The following is a 21,689-nucleotide window of genomic DNA, read 5'->3' on the forward strand; positions in this document are numbered from 1 at the left end:
AGCACAAGTTATTACATAATTTTCCGTTAGGAAAGATTTTAAGAAACAAATCTTAATTAAGCTTTATTTACAAAAAATAGAGAAAGATTTTATACGCTAAATATGCCAATTATTAAGTTATAAACTAACAATAAGTATCTGTGTACATATTTTCACTCGTTTTAAATTAAGTTTATAGCCTCTTCGTGGATAATATTAAAATCTCAAGAAGAGCACTTTCATTAAAATCGAGGTGTTAATCGTATTCAGTAATCTATACTGTGTACATACATTTTTCCATAGATTTGCACTATTACCAAAAACTTTAAAAGATTATAACTAGAGTTTTCCTTAGAACAAAGAGGTACTTTCAGTCTTCATAGTTCCACGAAATAAATTATTCATAACTAATCTGAATTTATACGATGCAAACTTGATATTCAATTCCAGGATTCACTTGAGAATTGCCCCTAAAAATTAAGACAAATTCTTGAAATTGTTTGAAGATATTTCTTTTACAGTTCAAGCATGTTTTATATTTTTAAACATTTTATTGACCTTGGTGATTTATTCTCTGTTTGATGATACTTCCAATCCTTATTCAAAATTATAAAAAATTGTCATTCCATCAGGAAATAGCTTTTTAAAGAATAACTATGAATAACAATCAAGCTCTTTTCATAACTAGCTAGAAAAATTACGTCTTTAAGGGCTTATGAATACTTACAACATAACTTTGTTACATTTCCCTTTAATTAATTAAATAGATAAAAATCATCTTCATGATTGGAGTAGTATATGTTTATATATGTAATTTAAAGTTTCAGAGACGTCCTTGGTAGCATAAGCAGATATCTTAGAATCACTCTCAAACCCAGTTCTAATATTAACATTGTCAATAAATTCATCTTAACTATTAAGACGATAACTTGGATATTACTACTCCTCCGCCTTCATATTAGCACTAATAATAGATCCCTACTAATTATATTAACCATTAATTGAATTCTTACAATTAGGGGACGAATTAAACTTCTAATCGATTCAATGATTACTAATAATTATTTTAAAATATTGATTCAATAAAATGAGACAAACTGTACATTATACTTTTTTAAATAGTACGAGAAATCACAAGAAAAATAATACAATATGCAGATTGTGCCTAATTATAACTGGGAATTTGATTTAATTTATAAAATAAAATAACGGATCAAATTATAGTTTCAACATTGAATATATATATTCATAACACGTGTCAATAAATAGGAGTGAATAACATAAGCTAAAAATGATTTATAGTTAGGATGGGTATTTGTTCAAAATAGGAATCACACGTAAAGCCCTTAAAACTCATAGATTAATTAATTATATACGTATAAATATTATCATATATATATGTATTGCATCATTCCAATAAAACTTTAAGAATAAGTATAAAAAAGAGAGAGAAAACCATCACAGATAATACCAGAATACATTTCATTTTTCTACTCTGTTTCTGATACTTGGCTGCTTTCTGCAACACTTTTAAGCCATCCTCAACTTTTATTTGACTATTTTCCACGTTGTAATCAATTCTATCAATCATAGTTCCCTATAAGTTAAAAAACATATAAAATATAAAAACTTCATAAATAATATAGTGTCAAGCCCTACTTGCTCAGAAACAATTTGAGCTAGGTCAATGAATAAACTATTCAGCTCAATAATCGACTCTGTTATATGCTTCATTTCAGCCTCTCTCTTTTTGATGAATTTAACATCGTGTTCAACGGTAAGTAAGGATTCTCTTGTACAGGTCTTGTCAAATTCAACCGTGAGAGGATCGTCAATGTCATCATCACCAAAATCAATAAAATACTTATTTGATTTTTCTTCTCTTGAATTTATTTCTAAGGAATATAAAATAATAAATGATCTTTTTAGAGGAAATAGCCAAGGAAACGTTGAGATCAGAGTTACTTTTTAAATAGTCATTTTGTGAGGAGCGGAACTGTTCAGTTGATTCTTGAAGGCGGTTTCCTAAAGATTGGACTAGATTCTCAACGAGGAACTTTTCCATTCCTCTTTTACTTTGAGCAGTTCTCTGAATGACTTTAATCTGACTATGACATGACGAGAAAAGTGAGAGGATATCTTTAGTGGACTTGTCAATTTCCTCTGCTTCCAAGTCATTGTCATCTAATGTGGGTCTGGCAAGATGGCGTTTATGTAAGGCATCCAATTTACTAACTTTACCTTCCACGCGAGTCATTTGATAATTTAAGGCCTCTGATTGTCCAACATAACTTGGGATTGAAGATTCATCACAGTCCTCATTCTCTTCATTCAACAATCGCTTCTCCGCATCCTCTTCCGTGGATCCGTAGACCTTCATCAATCACAGATAAACAATAGAATGATTTAATTAAGGACATGCGATTAATTAATTTATTTATTAGATACCTGTTCGCTTTGAAATCTCTTTCGCTGGATGGCATTGTTGCGCATCACTACAAAATCCTTGTAGTAGCATTTGCTTGGAGGTAATTTGATGTCCTTGCCCATTGTTTTACCTCAATTCATAAGTCACTTCCCAAACTTTCCCGGCTCATTGTGCTAAAGTATGGAACGGCATTTTACTTTATCATTTGATTGCGATATGAGAATTGGATATTTATTATTAATGTCAGTCACACAGTATGTATTCAGATGAGTATAAAATCTGACAGACGGTGATGATAACAACATCTATTGTAGAGACACCTGTACTCCTTTTCTTCAACTGTAATCATAACAACATAAAATAAAACATTTAAAATTAAGTTATTTGATAAATTAATTAATATCATATTTATGCTGTGTACAAGCTGCGATTTTGTACACTTTTTTAAGAAAATTTTACTAGTTGCAATCAAAAAATGAGATGAGTAATTTGATTTTAAATGAAGTTTTAATACTATTTGGAGGTGCAGAAGCTCCAATCACGCAACTTGTTGTGGTGAAATACATCATTTTTAATGAGAATTGCCCTTGGTAAACTCGTATGAATTTTGTACAATAATAAGGTTATAATATTTTAATAATATAGTTGTTATTTTATATCAATATCACGTGGTATTATAAGCAAGTCCTTCATTTTTTGGATAATATTTGAAATCCATAAGAAAATGTTCTTAAAAAAAAAAGTGGTGGATTCACTAAATGTATACAACTCCAAATCAAAATGGATATAAATGGGTTTTAAAATAAAGTTTAAAACAACTATTAAACTAAAAAAGTTAACTGTAGAAACAACAAATTAGTCTGGGTTTCCTGTTCAAAATCAAGATTTTTATTTGGCTGTTAAAAAAGTGAATCGAAAGAAAACTCTGAATGAAGAAACATTTTATAAGAAATATTTCAAATTTTAAATCCCTCTTTTACCCTTTAAATAAAAAATATTGTTATTAGATCAAATATTGCAAAAAAATTCGATAGCTTTTGATATGCTTATTCATATTCTTCTGTTAAACTAACTGATTTATTGATGATAGCTAGTTAAAAATATATAATTACTTTAGATAATGCTTAGCATTTATGTTTAAAAAACCCAATTTTATCCAAGAATCCACAGAGCTGATATAAGTACAGTTACTATTTTTAAGATAGCGAATGCTCTTCCAATAGTTCCTTTATCATTTGACCTATACAACCTTTCCTCCATTTACATAAATGTTAAAATTCAAATAATTATCGCTTGGAAGATTGGGGTTTCCGCATATTCCATAGCCTACACAATGAATAACTGCATTTACATTGTACTGCACAAGATAGAAAGTAAGGAGATTTTCATCCGTCAGAGAACCATTTAAGACATATCACTCTCATCATGATTCTTGAGGCTAATATATATGCGCCCAAGTTTTAGTTCATGAATACCTTGCGTGATGGATCCCCCAACGAAACTTTATCCACCAGTGATCAACATGTTAAAGATAATGTTTGAGTATGTGTTCCAAGGTTGTGAATAAAATTATGCCTTTAATATTTTTTCCAAAAAAATTATTAATTTCTAAATAATACAATTCGAAATATATTTGTTCGATAAGTCTTAATTGTCAGTAAATAAAAATTAATATTTGATGACATGAATAAAGGGCTTTCTTCATTGATGCAATTTTAGCTCTTTATCAGGAAGACTCCGAACATTTCCGACAGGTTGCAGCTTTTTAGAAACTATTAACCGTGTTGCTGTTATTGATCCCATCAATTTAAAATATACTACTATTATTAAATTGAATCAAGGTAGTGAATATAATGTATCTATAAAATGACCTCACAAGATGGTAACAGGCATGAATGAAAATTCACTTGGGATGGATCAGTTCCATATGTATCATTTATCTCCTTGATAGCTTCAATCGTAAGACTTTCGGTTCCTAAAGGAGATACACGTTTTTCGTGAATGCCACACAGTTTAACTGCAGATGAAAAGCTTGGATTGTGGAATTGTGTGAAGTAGAAACGACCAGCAGGCTTAGAGACTTCAACAACCTTGGATAGTAACTCAAGATCATGATTGATTGTAAAAGGTCGAATGACTCCAGAGAGAACCACGTCAAATTTCCAAGGGAATTTATCAAGAACTAAGCTCAAAAAATTAAATATATATGACAATGAATTGAAGCAGTGGTAGAGACTGCGTTTATTACCTTGTACAAAGGCGTCTACATTAGTGGAATACACTAGACCTCGCCCCGGAAAGACTATTTCGTGGATACGTTTAATAAAATTGTCAAAAGTGGATTCCTCATCAGGCATTGTTTTCCATAACAACAGCACTTTTTCACCACTCTTTATATCAAACGTTTCAATCTCCATTTTCTAGACTAACTATTAAATAGAAGTTGAGATTGTTGGTTGATGTTTATAACTAAACTAAAAGAACTCATAAACTTCTTCGGATTTGAGATTGGATTTTACCCGTTTAACGTCGAAAAAAAATCTTCACTTTTGCTGAGATACTTTGTCTCCTAGTATCTTGATGTTTGCAAATTTGGCTTTGATTTTTCTACAAATTAAATATATTAATTAATAGGTATAAATTTTTGAAAAAATAATATTTCTAAATGCGGACCATTAAAAATGACAGTTTCCTTGAAATTGCTCTTTCACTGAAAATTTTGTTCACGTTTGTTTCTTTGTATTCCTCTAAATATAACTGATATGGTTATTTAATAACTTAATTTAATTCATCATAAATCAGAGGAAAATTTCGTTCGAATGAATTATATAAATAACCATATTTTGAATTCAAAGATTGATAAATAAATATTACTAATCATTGTGTACCTAAAATTTATTAATTTAATTTTATAAGATGGTATTTACTATATTATTTATATGTATCGAAACTTAACATGTATGCTGTCTATATGATATGGGCCCGATCAGTGTGGTTTAGGGGGGAGGGAATTAATATTTTTTTGGGATCTTGTTTTATTTCTAAAACAAATGTATGGATCTTAATAAAGTTTATAAAATTGATCACATGGATTTTTTTAAAATTTAATATGCCTGAGCTCAGGGATATTAAATTTAAAAACAGGGTTTAAAAAGACGTTATGTCCGGGTAAAATAAGACGGGTGATCTTCTTAATTCTGCGTATGCATCAATACGTCATTAATCAGCATCAAGTGACTCATAATAAGTCATAGGCTCCATTTACTTATTTATTATTGTTATTAATTATTAGACCAGAGATTTTCAAACTTTTCATCACTGCAGAGGCCATATACTTTTTTTTTGAGGGAGCATTTAACTATAGTCATGCTATTTGAAACTAGAATTTTTGTATTTAAACTTTTTTATAACAATTTTTCACCTGTTTTTACAAAAGACATTCTTGATGACCTTTATAACCACGTGTAGCCCTAAAGCATGCACTCCAGAGTCCCATTTGGGAATCACTGTATCAATCAAGTAAGCCCGAATGAACAAATTAAAATCTTTTTGATATAGACTATTGAATGATAAATATTATTGTTTGGTTTTAGCCATAATTAATGTGTTAGTATTATTTAATAACTTTATAAAAAGTCAAAGTTACAATTGTGTCAAGAAATAAAAATTAAAATATAACTATAATGGATTGGATCGGAAATTTTAAGACACTCCACGGGGGTTACTTAAATATATTTGAACATTTATAGAGGTAATCATATTAGTGTAATTATTGTACATGGAGTATTATGTGGCATGGAAAAGGTATTGCAATAATTTAATTACTTAATATTCTAATGTCAAATAATGCAGCGTACAAAAATAAATGATTCCATCTTCTGATACATAATATAGAAACATAATAATCCATTAACTATACATATCTTTTTTAAACTTTGAGCTCATGACAAAATGGTTCTTTTTTTTTATTTGCAAGCTTTCTCATATTATGATTTTTATAGTAGAAAATATATTTTTAAGGGATTTTCATTAAAATCCTCTCTGAGTCACTCATAGTCATCTCATATCAGGCTTATGACGAAATGTGTGGAAAATTTCTAGAACGCCAAGAATGACGTAGTATATATTATACAAAATCATTTTCATTATCTTGCTTTAGGCTTTTTGATAACATTTAGAAAAATAGCAATTTACAATTTTGAAATACATCCATTTATACTCAAGTACCTTCGAAGTGAAGTACTCTACGGATAATAAGTATTGAATTAATATAGATACGTTTGCGAATATCAAGCTAATAGAAGAAACTTCTGCAAACTCTAGGGGAGGATAAAAGTATATATATACAAAAACAGTATAGGATAGCTAGAAAGAGAACTCAACGGACGAGCTGTAGTAGCAGCTATAAGAGAAGGAAAAAAGGAAAGACTTTTATTTACTCAGACTCAGTTCTTTATCTTTTATTACTGGACCTTGATTTCTAGTTCAAGAGGGTTTAGATTCTTTCGAACTTTTAGCTCCCTATACACATCTATAATATTAGTTCATCATCATGTATGGTCAACAGCAAAGAGGCGGATATCCTGGAAATGCTTCGCAATCGGTAAGGGATTCACAATTACTATTTATTAGAAGGTGATAAATTAAAATCCCTAAATTCGAAACAATCCCTTGGCTTTTCTGTCAAACATATCCTAATATCATTTATTAACTTATTAATGACAATGATTAATGAATATTTGATGAGAGGAATGACGTCATTGGGAGTTGCTACTCCGTGCTTGCAGTCCTATAACCAGATATGTGGGGCGTCAACATAAAAAAAAATCTTGAGCAAAAATCAAGATAAGCAAAAAATCCAAATTTATTTGTTTACTTCATATATATGTACAACCCAATATTTCATAGATACAGGCTTTGTATTCCAATTTCTCGGATAAGTTATGATACTTAAGGATTTTAGTTATAGTTTAAAATCCTAATTAGATTTAGGGGACCTATATTGTCCCCGATATTACCTTTCAACCGTTTAATCCATCAATTTCTCATTGTTTTATTGTGATGATCAATTTTAGCTATTTTAAGTGCAAGTTGCGGGTTCTCCAAAGGCCAAATAAGAATAATTGGATAGTAGAAATTGACTATAATTCGTCAAAGAATACAAATCTAATCCACACTCAATTTTGATTTAAAAAATTCTAGCTTGCTTTTGTGTTGACGGCTCCATAATCCAAAAGGGGGTTCTCTAAATTCTGGAGAAGTTCAAAAATACAATATTTTTAATTGTTGGGAGGAAGAATTAGGATGTGTTCAGTTATTGGACCGAAAAATAATATTATGGAGTCTTATTTGGAGAAAACCTTTTCAATTACTCATTTGTGTTATATTATATTATGTATACATCTATTTGAGTTGGGGCAGCTCTCTAGAGCCCCTATTTACCGCACTACATACTTATTATTTTATTGCTCCATTTATTTCCCTTGCTTTGTAACCTGTTACAACAGCATACACTTATACTTTCTTAATGAGATCCTTCTCTCGGATTTCATTTTCCTCAGTCCCCTTGTAAGTTTGCAATAAAGGATCAAACCAGCAAAATCTTATCTAATCAAGGACTTTTATAATGAACTTGCTTAATATAATGCAAAGTCAACATTTTCTTCGTTTATTATTTTTTTGCCTAGTCGTGTATAATTGTAGGATGATCCACGCATGATAAAGTTTTTTTTTTTTTTTAATTTTCTTATCTTATCTGATGCTATCATATTGATATAATTGCAGGGCTATGGAGGATATCCCGGTAATCAACAACAACAACCACCTAGAAGTGGAGGCTATCCTGGTGCACAGCCCCAACAATACCAGGCTCAACAAAGTTATAGACCCCAAGCATATTCAGCACCTCCTCAACAAAATGCCTCTCAAGGCATTGAATCCTGGTTCAGAGCTGTAGACACAGACAATTCTGGTCAAATTGATGCTGCAGAACTGAAAAAGGCACTAGTTAATGGAAATTGGACGAACTTCAGCGAAGAAGCCTGCACCATCATGATAAGTAAATATAATAACAAGTCTTTAATGTTGTTCTTGAGCCCTCATTTTATTTATACATAGGTATGTTCGATCGAACGGGATCGGGAACTATTAGTATTAATGAATTTGGGAATTTGTTCAATTACATAAACCAATGGAAAGCCATTTTTGAAGGAATAGATCGCGATAGAAGCGGATTTATTGAACAACATGAATTAATGTCAGGTAAGAAGGAGACAGCCATGCTATACATTTTCTTTTGTTTTCAGGTCTTTATGATAAAAACTCAACGGGTACGATTGATGTAAATGAGTTCCAGGCTCTCTACAGTTGTATTAATGAGTGGAAAGCTACATTTGAGTCTATTGACTCCGACAAATCCGGAGCAATAGAACAAAATGAGCTTATACAAGGTAAATCTGCCTAGAAAGTTTTTTTTTTTTTTTCTTCTAAAGCACCAAGTTCAATATTTAACTTCAAAGAATAGGGTTCTCTGTACTCTTTCTAAACAACATTAAATATTATGTATAATATGTTTGTTTAATATTTTTCTAGTTTAGTTGACAAGGAGATGTCGTTTTTTGTGCACGTTTTTTTTTTTTTTTTTGCCTATTTAGCTCACTTTTGTCTCTTTGTCGTCTAGTTTCGTAAATATTACTTTTCCATGATTTAAAAAAAAAAAAAAAAAACTTTCAAGGCTCACTTGAAAGGCAAGTTATGCTTGGTAGATAGTTGAGAATAATATGGATGTTCCTCCTAAAAATTGAGACAGCTATTCATTTATTGTACATAAATTTGTTTTATATTTTCTGCTTTATGCTATATTCATATACATTTATATTAACTACGTATATTTATGGATTCTGTTAATTTTGTTTTCCTTTTATAGCTTTTCAACAAATGGGCTATCGGTTTACTCCGACATTTATTCAAAATCTTCTTGCAAAGTATGATCCTCAGAATCGACGATTGACGTTAGACAATTTCATTGTCTCTTCTATTCAAATCAAAAGACTAACAGGTAGAGTCATTTCCCTTTATTTATATCTTTATCTAATTAATTGTATCCTTCTTTTTTATGAAATCATAGACTCCTTCCGAGTACGAGATAAAGAGATGAAGGGGCATGCAGCTCTGGGATACGAAGATTTCATCGGTTTGGCCCTTGGGACACACCATTAGAAGAGGATTCACTTTTTATTCAATCATGTGTATTTATTGTATTCCTTCGGCAATTACTAATATATAAATATACACAATCCAATGGGTCCCATTTCTTGTTTCTTTGAATGATTATTCATATTTTTTAATTAAATAAATATACTATAATATTTTTAAATCTATGATACAACAGTACGCAGTTGAAAATGAAAATCGTGGCTGCTTTCGTTAATGTTCATCTTTTATCTATTGCAATATTTTGAAGTTAATTTTTCATGCAAGGTAAAGAATAAATAAATTATTTTACACTACCATATTACTCCTTTTCTATTTTTTCTTCCTTCAACCTTGCAAATTCTTTTTGCCATTCCTCAGGCTCAACCGTAGGGAACACATTAAACTTTCCGTGTTTCCCTAAGCCTTTAACAAATTTTTTTGCTCCTTCTATGGATTCTTTCTGAAGTATTGGAATAGCATTTTCATTTTCGTAGTGAAATGAGTCTTCCAGGCTTGTCGATGAAAACGTCGAGAAATATGCAGATTTTTTATCTGCTTTCAGACATTCCTGTGGGTGCTTACTAATTTCTTGCGCCAAGTGGTATGCACGTCCATATGCTAAAAATAACTACGTAATTTTCTTTAACATGTAATGGATATTTCTTACCAGTCCCATCTTTGACTAATAAGTTGGCAATACCGAATTCAAAAGCCTCTTTTGCAGACAATAGTCTTCCTGTAATAATCAAATCCATAGCTCTAGACAGTCCAATCAATTCCGGTAATCTAATGGAGCCTCCATCAATCAAGGGCACACCGAATCGACGATTGAGTAATCCTGTCTGAGAAGACTCCTCCATTATTCTAATATCACATGAGAGAGCTAGTTCCATTCCACCTGCGACAGCATAACCATTAATTGCCGCAATAGATGGTTTGGTCCGCTCCAATCTAGTTGGGCCCTGTTAGATAAATTCTTATTATTCACATAGAAAAATGTATACCAACTCTTGATGTCTAACATAATTGCCAAAGGTTTGGAAAATATTCAAGACATACTTCATCAGTGGTGGGAAGGAAAAAAATATCAAAGTCTAGTTACATCCTTATGTGTCAATAGTTATTATCATTTAGTAAATGTAGGCTTTTTTAAAATTCAAAATTAATCAGACCCTCTCCATTATGAACCTAAGAAAGTGGGCAGATCCATACTGTGATTTGTGGGCCCTGTGCAAAAGTGTAACAAATCACTTTTTGTTCAAAATGGAATTTTTAGCGCACATTAATAACATAATCTTATAATTATCCATATTTGACTTATAAGGTAAGGAAATGTTCAAAACCTTTTGTAAAATTTCTGTCGAATAAATGCAGCATATTTATGAATATCTTGACTTTGATAACTTAACGAACAAATATACTAATATTGCACTTTCTAAAATCGGTATAAATATTAGGAAAAAAAAAGGATTTCCACTTCCCATTGGACCTTTTCCCATTGCAATATGTGCAATTTTATCCGCGAAATTTCCTTCGTCAAGATCTGACAATTCTTCAAGATCATACCCAGCACAAAAATTACCCCCTTCACCATACAGAATAGCAACATTCATCTCATTGTCTGCTTCAAAATCTAAAAAGGCTTGGAGTAGAGCTTCAGAAGTCTCATAATTGACGCAGTTTCGTTTATTGGGTCGATTGATTCCAATGGACATAATGTGATACTGAGTGTCTTTTTCAATCTTTACCAAAGGCTCAGGTACTAATCAATGAAGAAAATGAAACAATTAAATAATTATATGAATACAATGATCTACCTTCTGGACTTGGTGAAGCTTCCTTCGATAAATGAACATCATTGGAAGAGTCGTCAGAGTAGAATCTCGTAATTGCTAGAGATGATGAAACTGGCACTTTTAGTTTTGTGACTGTCGTTGAAAGAGGGCTACAAGTACTACAGCAAGTCCTGGAGCCATTAATTCGCAGTACATTTCGTAATAGTTGAGCGGCAAATCGATTTGTTGGCATTCTTATTAGACAATGATCTTAGTCTTAACTCGATAATTAAAATGACTAAAATATTACGTTAATTTTAAACAAAATAACAACAAAGGAGGTTAAACATATTAATAATCCATCCCACATAATAACAGAGTGACGTCACTCTTATACAACAAAGTAAAAAAAAAAAATAAGCATTTTCATACCCGGCCATATTATTAATTGTTATATACCCACACCCTAGTACATAAACAAATGAGTAAGGCAAAGATTTATATATCAACCTCAACATAATAAAGTAAAATAGGTATGATATTTTCAGAGAGTTTTTCAGCTTTAGTAGACTAAATAACATTGACTTGGAGTTGAAAGGATATCTGTATTTTTTTCCTTCAAAAAACTCTTTATTAATTTTTTCAAAAATCATATTCGAATATAAAAAATACATGTTCAAAAAAGAAATGTAAACTAAAAACAGGAAAGCTTCTTTTTTGAAGCATTTAAAGATCTAACTAAATCAGAGATTTGTAAAGAGTCCTGTTGGAGAATATCTTTAACGCTTTCAAGTTGATAATCATCTAAGTCATTAGCTTTAGGATTACTTCTCCAACGCTGCGTGTTATTAATCAATTGTGATTTTTCTATTTGTTTAAATTGATATTTATCCTTTGCCTTCACTTGATCCAAACTAAGTTTAAGCTCCTTCATTTTCTTGTTGACTCCAACCAATTCTTTATTCATGCTCAATTCAGCATCTGATGAAATAGGTAGTCGTTTTTGGATATTTTGCAAAACAACCTCAATCCTTGAAATGAGACTATTTCCGTTGTCCTTCAAGTCTTCGTATTTTTCAGCTATGATCCCTGCATTATCTTTAAGGATTATTCGATCATCATCTAGCTTCTTGAGCATTTCCTTCTGTTGATCCTTTTGACGTTTTAGAGTAATTACACGAATCCCTATTTCGGTTCGAACTAACTTGAGACGGCCTAAATACTCTTCTCTCAGAACTTGCGTAGAGCGAGTTAAAATCTCAAGACACTCCTTTGGACTCAAATCGGTGCCTTTAGCACTTTTAATCAAGGGATGACTACTTGATTTTTGTAATAACATCTTCATTCGTTCATCAAAGGGTTCCTTATTTGTTTTCTTCTTTACGGGTGAGTTTTCACAGCTTTGATTGGCATAAAGTGGAATTGGAGACTGAATTTGAGGTGATGTAAGAGACAGAACCTCGATTGTAAAGTTTGATAACAAACACATTAATTGAGTAGGCGGATATGTAACAGTGACTCCTAGGACAGGGGATGGGGGGCAATTTGAATCCATTCTTGTACAAAGTAGATGTTCTACAATACAATCACCATTTAAAGTAGGAAGACCCGATGGAACGTCCTCCTCCTCTGGATTCATAGCCATTTTAACTAGTTGAAAAATCATTGGAACTTCAACACAATGAACTCCCGCTCCATGCGAACAGAAATACCGTCCAGGAGTAGTAGGGTCTGGATGTAGTGCAATTGGATAATCAAAGGGTTTTCTTTGCTCAAGCTTCTCTGATTTAAACATGAGTCCCAATTCAAGTTCGATAGACTCAAAGACATGGAGTGAAAAACAAGCATCTTCAGCGTTGATGACAGAAGCAGACCACTCGGATATTTGACTCGAAGCTTCATCATCACTCTCTTCATGAAGAATCAGACAGTGATAAAGAGTACCACCTAAAGTAGCTAAAACAATTATAGGTGGACTGGAAATCATTGGATGTAGACAAAGAATACGACAAAAATCTTCGGGAGATTCATGTTTGACAGGAATAGGGCCCATGACACGATGTGGTTTTTTGTCGTGTAAGACATTGAACATAAGACAATAAACAGATCCATTGCCAAGAAGAATAAAAACGGGCCATTCTTGATCCATAGGGGACTCTTCTTCCGTTGGAGGAGCGAATGAGAATCCCACAGCTGTTTCTCCAAGAGATGATTTAATGGAGTAGTGGGATTGTGCAAAAAGGGGAGTATGTCTTAAGGTTACAGCACGGATTGGGCTTTCATCTCCCAGACTCGAGTCCAGATCATAGATACGTAGAAAATTGTCACTTGAAAGAACACAGAGATGTGACTCATGAGGAGAACCAGGATGCCAACCCACTTGCTGAATCAGGAGCTTCCTTTCACAAAGGAAGAAACGCTCGGCGATGGGAAGCGTCTTCAAACTCAAAATTCCAGTCCCTCCACCCAATCGACCATTTTTCCCCATCCGAGGGGGAAGTGCAACACATGATACTCCATGTGGACCACTCAAAGCTATCCAACGACCTCCACGACTCACTTCCAATCGATTCACACTGAACATGGGAGGATCCGTTAAGGAAAATTTCTGGACAGGAGGATCAGATTCTCCTAGATGAATACAAATTATCATGGAGGATTTAGAATCCCAAACAAATATATGATCGTCTTTGGATTCAAGAATCTCGGTAGACTCGTCCTCCACCTCATGATGAAGCTCGGCTAGAGCCTTGAGACCAGCCTCGTTCAGTTTTCGCATTTCTAATATTTTTTTCAAAATTATGACGACTTCAAAATATATTTAAGTCACGTGATTTTCTTTATATTATTCCTTTTCGCCCCTGACGTCACGTTACAACTATTCCTTTTCCCATGCAACAATCTTTCCCGGGCAAATGATTTAATAAATAATATTATTCAAATGCGTCAGGGCACGATTTATAGTACTATTCTCGCTAATTCTAATTACGTTTAATTAAGTAGTTAATGAAATTCCGAAATTATTGATATCTTAATATGAAGTTAATACCATATTCGCTTATCCATCATTATTTTAATTATACTTACATTCTTTAAATAACTAGTCATGTTTCAGAGATTGATAATGGCTAAGTAATGATCTCCATGGAAGCAAAATGTACCAAATGATAATCTAAGTAATAGTGAATTATGAAAATAATATATATTAAATCATTTAAAAATTATACTAATATTAAACTAAAAATGTTGTATACAAGTTGCAATTTCGTCGTCTTGAAATGTATTATTTAATTACAACTTGGGTCATTCTAATTAACAACTATACATTGGTAAAATCATTTCATTTTGATCTATTAAAATTAAATGGTTATTATGTAAATATAAGTAATATAACTCTGAGTCTTTGAGCTTTATAATGTGCCACAGAATCCTTATAATTAGTCTTAAAATAGTTAACACCATTCATATATCAAACATGTAAGGAATATACGATTATTGGATTATCGTCATAAAATACTTTTAATCCTTAATTTAAAATGACTCATCTCATTTTTTGGTTGCAACTTGTACACAACATATTTATTAATGATGGGGCGATTAATCGGAATCGGGTGTTTTTTCTGGAATCGGCATTGACATAGGGAAAATAATGTTTAATTTACGATTCTTAAGTATTATTAAATATTACTCAGTAATTACTGACATTTAACTATTTATTACGTTTCGAAGTTATTAAAAGAAAATTATTAAATTTCTCCGTGAAGATATAAAAAACGACCTTGTGAATTTATGACGTGGGTCTTATAATTTTATAAATTTTGTAATAAAATAATTTATAATAATTTTTAGAGAGTGGGGGGCTAATTTTTTTTTCTTCATAGAAGTGATTTTTTTAAAAATTCTCCCTCACCCGCGGATGCCCCTGAGTAGTTACAATTAGTTAGTATTTAAAATCAATTTTCCATCTTTAAGGATGAATATGAAAAATATAAGTATTAGCCGCCTAAAAACTTAAAATGTTTATATACATGTTATCATATATGTATATTGTATATTAATAAGCATCAGTAACACTAAAAACATATTTGTTTTAAGTTATAACCATAATATAGTAAAATATTGATGCATAGACTATATAAACTGTTGAATTATCAAATAAATTAAACTGATTTTTAAGCTATTTTTGTCTGACGAGTTTTTTTAGCGAGTAAAAGTATAAGGATGAGTAACGAGTATTTTTTTAGAAACTCGAAAAATTTCCTGAAGCAAAATTCAAATCGCGGCACATCACTATAAATATTATTTACAATTAATTAAATGAAGGTTATTTATTTTATCAATTGTAATTCTTTTAAAAAAAAAAAATATTATTTAAAATTTCAAAGAATCGGAATCGGGAATTTATTGTGTAATCGTCCCATCATTAATATTTATATCCTAATTATGCAGGGAGTACTATTGTACTCCCTGAATTATGTTCGTTTGGAAGAGGAGAGGTTGAGATAGTTGAGTGAGAAGGTGAAAAAGCAGTGGAATAGCTAAGAAGTGGTATATAGAGAGGGAAGAAGAAGGAAAGAGTGTGAGAGAGAGAGAGAGGAAAAAGAAGAGTTGAATTTGATTTCTTGGCGGAGGGGAATCAACTCATCAGTCATCAGTGATTCGTCCGAGGAAACGTGGATCATGGCGGGTAATCTGAATGATCTTCTCCAAGCTGCCGAGCAACTCACAACAGAGATAGAGGATTCCAGTGAGTTGCCTCGTGTGAAAAGAAATCTGAAGCAACTCGTGGAAGCCGGACAACAGCTTTATTCGAAAACCAACCGCGAGACCTCCCAACAGGAGCATCTCAAGGCTTCCATTCTTCTTGGGTCCAAGGGAATTGATCTTCCTTCCATATCTAACAAATTAGAGGCTCTCTCTAATATTGGATCCAGTGGATTCGAGTCGATTGAGCCTCTTCGTGTGACGGATATTGCAGGTTTTTTACGAAATGAGCGAGAAAACGCGATTCTATCTCTGATCGAAGAAACGAGGCAGGAAACTCTGAATAATGGAGATCGTCTTCATTGGGAGTCCCTAGCTTCGGAATGGGAATCTGATAAGCAGCGCATTCTGAATGCTCTTCTTGTTGGTGGCTCTGATTTAGCGGATATAACATCTGGGATGAAGCCCGAAATACAGACTCGAGTGCACGATCCCGTCTCGCCAACCTCCTTGGATGCCACGGAAATGAAATATGCAAAGAAAATAGAAGAATACAATGTATTAGTATCTTCTGGAAGTGTTAAACCCTCATTAGTTCACAAGTTCCTTTCCATTTATCCGGAAGAGGAGGATCAGGAAATATGTGTGCTATGGTCCATGGTTTCAGCCATGATGTTTCCTTCCACTAAATTAGTTCCCAGAGCTGAAATGTCCAAGGCTATTGTGTCCAAAGCCAAACGCTATCTTGAAAGCGCATTCAAAAAATTTATGACGATTACCGTATTCTCTAATTTGCGAAAAGCGGAGTTAGGAGGTACTCCAAGTACTCTTAATACCGTAAGAAGTTACCTAAATGTACGTCTACCCGATTCCCCTGGATTAGAAGACGGTCTTGTAGATGGTGTTCCTATTTGGCCACTCATCTACTTCTGCTTACGATGTGGAGATCTCGAAGCTGCAATTAAAGCAGCCACATCTGCCGGCCATGGATTAGGTGAAATGACTAAATTGTTGTCTGAAGCCTCCAATTCCTCTGATCGTCGTTTATCTCCTCAATCTGAAAATATAGTTAGGCTATCATATCGGAGGTCTCTTAGACAGTCTACCGACCCCTACAAAAGAGCTGTTTATTGTATGCTAGGCGCTTGTGATCACTCTGATGAACATGCTGAAATTGCTACTTCTTTGGATGATTATCTTTGGATAAAATTATCAATGATACGGGAAGATGAAGCAGACTCGGGCTTAACTTTGAGTCAGTTCCAAATCTTGATGGTGGAGGAATATGGGGAATCACATTTTTCTGCGTTTGACCAGCCACTTCTTTACTTCCAAGTCTTATTTCTGACTGGTCAGTTTGAGTCTGCTATCGAGTTTCTTTTCCGTGTTGACCGACTTAGGGCTCATAGCGTTCATATTGCTCTATCCATGTTCGAAAACAACCAATTACTTTTACCATCTAATATTCAAGCTCCACTTTTAAGTCGAGAGAGCTCTGATAAAAAACCCATTAAAAGATTAAATCTGGCACGATGTATAATCTTATTTGTACGAAAGTTCGAATTTTCTGATCCAAAAGAGGCCCTTCACTATTTTTATTTCCTCAGATCTATGAAAGGAGCAAAAGGTGATAATTTATTTACATCTTGTGTTAGTGAACTTGTTTTAAAATCTCTGGAATTTGATCGTCTTCTGGGGGTAATAAATTCTGATGGAAGTCGATCCACTGGATTGATTGATAAATTCTCGCAACATATTGATACTCAAAAGATAATTGAAAATGTAGCCTCTGATTCGGAACACAAAGGGATGTTCGAAGATAGTGTTAAGTTATACGACTTAGCAAAGAAACATGAAAAAGTAATTGAACTTCTAAACAAGCTATTGTCACAAGTTGTTTCGCAGTCTCCGGTAGCTGAATCTCGTAGAGATCGTCTTCAAAGAAAAGCTGTTGATATTGCTAAACGATATAGAGCAAATGGACATACAGCATCAAGAGAAACGATTGCAACTTTCTTTCTTCTTCTAGATCTAATGACATTTTTTGATTTATACCATATGAAGAAATACGATGACGCAATTGATGCAGTTTTAAACATTAAGGTTGTTCCACTTAATCAGTCAGATATTGATTTCATGGTTTCCAATTTTCGTCTTACATCAGATGAGGTTCGTCGGAATTTGCCAGATCTGTTATTGGCTGTTATGAATATACTATTCAGTCAATATAAACAAACAAAATCCAAGGGTCGTGGAAATGAAGGAGGACGCGAAAGAAACTTGGAGACCCTGAGGAATCGTGCAAAATCCCTCATCACTTTTGCTGGCATTATTCCTTATAGAATGCCTGGTGATACAAATGCACGTTTGGTTCAAATGGAGGTTTTAATGAATTAGAGTCTTAATATGTATATATATATTTTTTTTTACCATCACTCTGCCATTTTTTTCATGTATTATATGCTATCTTAAAATCCTTAAAATATCAAAATAAAGTTAAATTTAAAAACTGATTAAATGTTATTAAATTTCTGATAAAGTAATATATACTCTTATTAATCAACTATGTTACTATTTTAATATTGTCACTATGAAATCATCGTACTTCAAACTTATTAGCATATCGAGTGGAGGAAGTGGTTCACAATCGTTGATGTATTCGAATAACCCATTGCAACAACATTTTTGTATCTGGAGTTAAATATTATAAAGCTAGAAAATAAAGAGTTCCACAGATTGACCTTTTTTAATAAATATTAATGGTTCAAATTAGCGGCTCTCCTCTTAGATCCTGTATCTTTAGATTTCTCAGGGTTTTACACCTACGGGAAATCCCGAATCTAATTATTTAATAATAAAAGCTTCGTTTAACTATATATAATTCATTAAATGAAAAGTTGAATAGGGGAGAGTGAGGGTACTTGTTACGGAGGAGACATGTTACACTGTCAGTAACTTTAAAATGTAAAGTTATCTAAGAACCTTGTTCTTATACAATTGAATGCCGTCCTTTGTTCATCAAATCAACAGAAAACCCGGGTTGCCTAATGCTTATAGTTATAGAAAATTTCGATATATAAATTTTTGAAGCTATAAGTAAACGTTTTAGGCAAGTGTTTGTTGATATATATTTCTATTATAAAACATGGGATAATTTTATTATATTAGATATTATAGTATAGCATGTTGTTCAATTAATTAACATGCTTGTAATATATTATTCGTTTCAATATTCAGTTCACATCATTTATTCTGAAACAAAGACTATGGAGGAGACTTGTTACATCCCATTTTTATTATATATACTCGTACTATATATATATATTATATTTAATTATCTTTTATTTTTTGTGTTATTTCATGATATACTTTAATTATCAATCACAGTAAATAGTAAAATAATTTTTTTTTTTTTTTTTAATTTTATTATTAACCATGGCCTGTTTCTGTAAATGTCTTATTTGTTTATCTTATATATGTAATTATAAGTATTTACTTTATGCTGACAAACTGTAATAAAAATTAAAATAAGTGCTTGAATATAATATATTACATTTTTTACAAGTTTCCTCCTGTTGTAACATGTCTAATCCTACCCTGTACAATGTCTCCTCCTAACTTGTATCATGTCTCCTCCTGGTGTATCAAGTATCCTACTTTTGGTTGGTTTCAAAAACACCTTTGCCTTAGGTAACTAACTATCCCATGTTGCCCGGGCGTTGAATTATCTTTTAAATTGTGAAACTTATGACAATTTAAATAAATATATGATTTTTTGAAACATGTATCCTACATTTTGAATGATCACTTGGTAAAGCGCAGAAACTCCTAAAATCAAATTGAGTCATGTATCCTAATTAGTTCCAAAGTTATGATCAATTATGCTTTTGTTACGTTTGGTGTTACCTAGACCTCACATAATTTATTGGCCTCTTGCTCTCACTATATATAATCTTCATACTCATTTTGATCAAAAACGATCTGTTACTTTTGCTAGTGACTAACAAACAAGCAAATAGAGGGTAAAACATAACCTCAGTTCAATTTTTACGATTAACGCTATGCAAATGACGTGATATATAAATCGATAATAACTCGTTCACGATTTACTATTCGGGAACCATGGGCTCTAAAAAAACCCCCGCTCTATTGGTGATAATAATAATAATAAAAAAAGAAGGAAATTGAGAATCTTTATGCAAGACTAGTTTAAATTTTATTCTTTATTCCTAAACTAAATAAAAGAAATATTTAAATATCACAATATTTATTATTCACTTACGGGATCCTGTAATCAAAAAAAGTATTGATTTGGAAATGAGAAACCCTAGTTCAGATTCATTTTTCAACAAAAAAAAAACATACTAAAAATTATATTAAAATGTCTCTAGTTTAAAAAATCCCTATATTTGTTTATCTTAATCTGAATTAATGAAAATAGGTTTAAGTAGTAAGTAAAGATGACTTATTTGAAACTTGTAGTTTACTCACTTTAGGCAATACTAAATAATTGATATCATTTTTTTATGAAAGAAAAATAACCCAACTTGAATTCAAAAATAGCACCTCCAAAAAGATGTAATTTTTAGAGTTGTTAAAGATAGATTTAGGGAAAAATATTAAGAATGCTGAGGTTTTGTAGCCCATAACATATAAATAATCCGTTGATTAATATGGAAAAAATAAACCTTAAATGGAATAGAAGATTAATTCATGAATTACTATATAGTATAATAATTCCTAATTAATGACTCTTGAATCATGATTCATGACTCATGAGTGACAAACGTACCTAGATATCCAGAGTAAAGTTTGTATGTTTTTCGACATCTCGTTTTGAGTGTACGTTTAATATCTTAAAATATTGTGCCTGATAGACAAGCAAAGACTTCTTTTTACTAAAAATAGAAGTACAAAATGCCTTTGGTAGACAAGAAATAACAACGTAGCAATGAGCGTGTGTGACGCTCTTTGCATCTTAGTTAAAAAGAAAAAGAGACGAAAAGATCCCAGAAGATGTCCACGATAGGATAATGAAATGGTATTGTGGAAATAAATGTTCTTCTTTAGCAGAACTTCCAGATAATTTTATGCAATTCTTGTACTAAAGAATAAAAAAGTCGATCAAATCTGTGAAGATCTTTTTTGTAAAATACCTTGGTGCTTATGAACATATCCGGCTGTTGATGAGGTTATGGATACATATGCCAAAGTCAACTGAGTTTCTTAATTTTACGCAGCTACCTGGAATGTCTTCACATAAGTTGCCATTAAAATTTGAAGTTTAAACAATTTTGTTAAGAAATATAGATGTTCCCAATCTTTGCAATGTTACTAGACTTATCATTAAGAAGATGAAGTCTTATGTTTTAAAAGGAACTATCATTACGAGTAACTTTGTTATCGAAGATGTTTTTATATAAAGGATATCATTATGGTCTTCAAGTAAACTGATAAATTTTAAAATACTTCTGTTTCCTGTAAAATTAAGTTATGCTATGCGCATTAGCAGAACTGGGCACCGAACATTTGTTTCAAATTCCATATCCGTACCTCCCTACCAAGAGTTCGAGTAGTTCTATATCTGTACCTCCGTATCATTTTTTCAG

The 21,689-nt window shown here is 32.1% G+C and overlaps 6 protein-coding genes across 7 annotated transcripts; 2 read left to right on the plus strand and 4 right to left on the minus strand.

The window, feature by feature from the left end:
* Nucleotides 1–1,197: 1,197 nt before the first annotated feature.
* Nucleotides 1,198–6,371, minus strand: Syx16 (syntaxin 16). The gene is made up of 7 exons (XM_040716876.2): nt 6,233–6,371; nt 4,656–5,014; nt 3,520–4,589; nt 2,428–2,746; nt 1,945–2,353; nt 1,639–1,874; nt 1,198–1,576 (listed from the first exon to the last, which is right to left on the minus strand). Exons 4-7 carry the CDS (start codon nt 2,527–2,529, stop codon nt 1,388–1,390), a joined length of 936 nt encoding a protein of 311 aa, XP_040572810.1. The 5' UTR covers nt 2,530–2,746; nt 3,520–4,589; nt 4,656–5,014; nt 6,233–6,371; the 3' UTR covers nt 1,198–1,387.
* Nucleotides 4,267–4,824, minus strand: LOC121121886 (anamorsin). Its single transcript, XM_040716879.2, has 2 exons — nt 4,656–4,824; nt 4,267–4,589 (listed from the first exon to the last, which is right to left on the minus strand). The coding sequence occupies exons 1-2, from the start codon at nt 4,822–4,824 to the stop codon at nt 4,267–4,269; spliced, it is 492 nt and encodes a 163-aa protein (XP_040572813.1).
* Nucleotides 6,372–6,446: 75 nt separating the features above from the next.
* On the plus strand, nt 6,447–9,923 carry LOC121121885 (peflin). 2 transcript variants are annotated; one of them, XM_040716878.2, is made up of 5 exons: nt 6,447–7,010; nt 8,192–8,465; nt 8,525–8,668; nt 9,333–9,464; nt 9,534–9,923. In XM_040716878.2, the coding sequence occupies exons 1-5, from the start codon at nt 6,960–6,962 to the stop codon at nt 9,623–9,625; spliced, it is 693 nt and encodes a 230-aa protein (XP_040572812.1). In that variant the 5' UTR covers nt 6,447–6,959; the 3' UTR covers nt 9,626–9,923. The 2 variants fall into 2 exon arrangements, with proteins under 2 accessions (XP_040572812.1, XP_040572811.1); XM_040716877.2 differs by lacking the exon at nt 8,525–8,668 and adding an exon at nt 8,713–8,856.
* LOC121121883 (putative enoyl-CoA hydratase) lies at nt 9,773–11,652 on the minus strand. The gene is made up of 4 exons (XM_071890142.1): nt 11,419–11,652; nt 11,081–11,363; nt 10,269–10,561; nt 9,773–10,219 (listed from the first exon to the last, which is right to left on the minus strand). The coding sequence occupies exons 1-4, from the start codon at nt 11,627–11,629 to the stop codon at nt 9,921–9,923; spliced, it is 1,086 nt and encodes a 361-aa protein (XP_071746243.1). The 5' UTR covers nt 11,630–11,652; the 3' UTR covers nt 9,773–9,920.
* Nucleotides 11,653–11,984: 332 nt separating this feature from the next.
* Nucleotides 11,985–14,155, minus strand: mbo (Nuclear pore complex protein Nup88). Its single transcript, XM_040716874.2, has one exon. The coding sequence runs from the start codon at nt 14,153–14,155 to the stop codon at nt 12,071–12,073; it is 2,085 nt and encodes a 694-aa protein (XP_040572808.1). The 3' UTR covers nt 11,985–12,070.
* A 1,706-nt stretch (nt 14,156–15,861) lies between these two features.
* LOC121121294 (nuclear pore complex protein Nup93) lies at nt 15,862–18,593 on the plus strand. Its single transcript, XM_040716184.2, has one exon. It carries the CDS (start codon nt 16,057–16,059, stop codon nt 18,475–18,477), a length of 2,421 nt encoding a protein of 806 aa, XP_040572118.1. The 5' UTR covers nt 15,862–16,056; the 3' UTR covers nt 18,478–18,593.
* Nucleotides 18,594–21,689: the final 3,096 nt, after the last annotated feature.

The sequence above is a fragment of the Lepeophtheirus salmonis genome, chromosome 7, assembly GCF_016086655.4.
Source record: "Lepeophtheirus salmonis chromosome 7, UVic_Lsal_1.4, whole genome shotgun sequence".
Classification (NCBI taxonomy): Eukaryota; Metazoa; Arthropoda; class Copepoda; order Siphonostomatoida; family Caligidae; genus Lepeophtheirus; species Lepeophtheirus salmonis.

Excerpts from the sequence above, each read along its gene's own strand:
- Syx16 (XM_040716876.2), bottom strand. The coding sequence starts at position 2,529 with ATGGGCAAGGACATCAAATTACCTCCAAGCAAATGCTACTACAAGGAT. Across the intron at positions 2,354-2,427 it reads AGAGATTTCAAAGCGAACAG|GTCTACGGATCCACGGAAGA; the intron begins GTATCTAATAAA and ends TGATTGATGAAG. Across the intron at positions 1,577-1,638 it reads CTCAAATTGTTTCTGAGCAA|GGAACTATGATTGATAGAAT; the intron begins GTAGGGCTTGAC and ends TTTAACTTATAG.
- LOC121121886 (XM_040716879.2), bottom strand. The coding sequence starts at position 4,824 with ATGGAGATTGAAACGTTTGATATAAAGAGTGGTGAAAAAGTGCTGTTG. Across the intron at positions 4,590-4,655 it reads TGTAGACGCCTTTGTACAAG|TTCTTGATAAATTCCCTTGG; the intron begins GTAATAAACGCA and ends TTTTGAGCTTAG.
- LOC121121885 (XM_040716878.2), top strand. The coding sequence starts at position 6,960 with ATGTATGGTCAACAGCAAAGAGGCGGATATCCTGGAAATGCTTCGCAA. Across the intron at positions 7,011-8,191 it reads CTGGAAATGCTTCGCAATCG|GGCTATGGAGGATATCCCGG; the intron begins GTAAGGGATTCA and ends ATATAATTGCAG. Across the intron at positions 9,465-9,533 it reads TCAAATCAAAAGACTAACAG|ACTCCTTCCGAGTACGAGAT; the intron begins GTAGAGTCATTT and ends ATGAAATCATAG.
- LOC121121883 (XM_071890142.1), bottom strand. The coding sequence starts at position 11,629 with ATGCCAACAAATCGATTTGCCGCTCAACTATTACGAAATGTACTGCGA. Across the intron at positions 10,562-11,080 it reads ATGGGAAAAGGTCCAATGGG|CCCAACTAGATTGGAGCGGA; the intron begins AAGTGGAAATCC and ends TATCTAACAGGG. Across the intron at positions 10,220-10,268 it reads ATTAGTCAAAGATGGGACTG|CATATGGACGTGCATACCAC; the intron begins GTAAGAAATATC and ends AGTTATTTTTAG.
- mbo (XM_040716874.2), bottom strand. The coding sequence starts at position 14,155 with ATGCGAAAACTGAACGAGGCTGGTCTCAAGGCTCTAGCCGAGCTTCAT.
- LOC121121294 (XM_040716184.2), top strand. The coding sequence starts at position 16,057 with ATGGCGGGTAATCTGAATGATCTTCTCCAAGCTGCCGAGCAACTCACA.